Genomic DNA, 1,828 nt, shown 5'->3' on the forward strand with positions numbered 1-1,828 from the left:
GGCAGAACTCAGTCCTATATTTACAGTCCTCCAAGCATCAAATACATTTTTGCCAACAGATACAGACTGGCACCTGTGATAAAATGCAAAAATAGTAATCATTTCCCACAGCATATTGTAAGTTGGAGGACATGATAGACTCAATTGCAAGCCACCCATGCAGCCAGAATTTGCCTAGGCAATGTGGAAAGTCTATGATAGAAAAAAATTCTGAGCCTAGGGCCTAGAGCCTAGCACTATGGGTGATAGACCAACAGTAAGCCAATTTAATAGGCTTTTCATCTTGAGCAGCTGGACTTGCAAGTTAATCGTTAGTATTCAAAACCATCGGTTAAAAACCTGCGCATGCTCAGAATCAAGTCGACGCATGCTTGGAAGCATTGAACTTTTTTTTTTTTCAGCACGTCGCTGTGTTTTATGTCACCCCGTTCTGACAGGATCAGTTATTTAACCTATGGTGTGTAGGCGTGACGGACCATCAGTCAGCTTCATCGGTTAACCTAAGACAACGGTCCTTCAGACCGTTGTCCTCTGGTTAACCTATCGTATGTAAAGGGCTCTACTCTTCCAGATTTTGAGTGAGAATAAAACGGTGGGGCAAGGCACACAATGACCCTATATTTATCCAAAAAGTGTGTCTGAGGTGTACCCAGGTATGCAGGTACTCTGGTCTTAACTAAGCAAATGCTAAGAGTAACCTGGTAACTGGGTAGAAAACTAAAACCCTTGTGCAGAGCTAACTTTTTCTTCAATAGGCAACTGTCAAACAATACATACACCTCTTCTTAAATTATTTGTATTTGTGGTACTTCCTCATATTCTGTAATACTGTGATACTGGCTCCCAGTCCATGTTAGACAATAATACACAGCATCATCCTCTACCTGCACTCCATTGATGTTCAAATAACCTGTATTTTCAGAACCTGATACTACAAAACGGGATGGAACCCCATCTCCTCTCTTTTGGATGGATTCACTGCTGTAGTACATGAGGTACCTGGGTTTGTTTCCATCAGTTTGTTGGTAAAATGTCACACCATTACCACTGACAGACAGACCCCCTCCTAGGTGACAGGATATTCTGACATTGTTTTCAGGTGATGTTGTCACTGTGGGATCCTGTGTCACTGTGTGCTGAGCTTGAGACCCTGCAAAAAAGCAAAATGTGTTAAAACTTGTAATCAGTGCTGTCCTTATATCAAAGTCATTCAAATCTCTATTATAATGAAGACACATTGCTAAGTTAAATAATTAAAATGCATTCCACTGATTAAAAAAAAAAAAAATAACAAAAATGCTATCACATGTCTATAATTTATCACAATAAGCCTGCACTTTTTTGTTATACTTTTTTACATTGTAGATAATGAAAGCCTTTTACCAGTTATTAGAATACTCAGGAGACAGAGTTTGTGCAAACTGAGCATGATGCAGAAAGACTAAACCGCCTAATACTAGACTTGCAAAGCTGAGCTTACTGGGTTTAACTATTACTTGGCTTTAACCACTTCCTTACTGGGCACATATACCCCTTCCTGACCAGGTGAAATTTCAGCTTGTGGCACTGCGTCACTTTAACTGACAATTGCGCGGGCGTGCGACGTGGCTCCCAAACAAAATTGACGTCCTTTTTTCCCCACAAATAGAGCTTTCTTTTGGTGGTATTTGATTGCCTCTGCGGTTTTTATTTTTTGCGCTATAAACAAAAATAGAGCGACAATTTTGAAAAAAAAACAATATTTTTTACTTGTTGCTATAATAAATAGCCCATTTAAAAAAAAAAAAAAAAAAATTTTCAGTCTAGCCGATACGTATTCTTCTACATA

At 39.1% G+C, this 1,828-nt stretch overlaps 1 gene segment (V, D, J or C); it reads right to left on the minus strand.

Annotated features, from left to right (window-relative positions):
- Positions 1-481: 481 nt before the first annotated feature.
- Positions 482-1,492, minus strand: LOC120924846. The segment is given in 2 exon segments: positions 482-1,150; positions 1,384-1,492. Coding segments are annotated over 2 exon segments (411 nt in total).
- Between the last annotated feature and the right edge of the window lie 336 nt (positions 1,493-1,828).

Source organism: Rana temporaria, chromosome 1, assembly GCF_905171775.1.
Source record: "Rana temporaria chromosome 1, aRanTem1.1, whole genome shotgun sequence".
Classification (NCBI taxonomy): domain Eukaryota; kingdom Metazoa; phylum Chordata; class Amphibia; order Anura; family Ranidae; genus Rana; species Rana temporaria.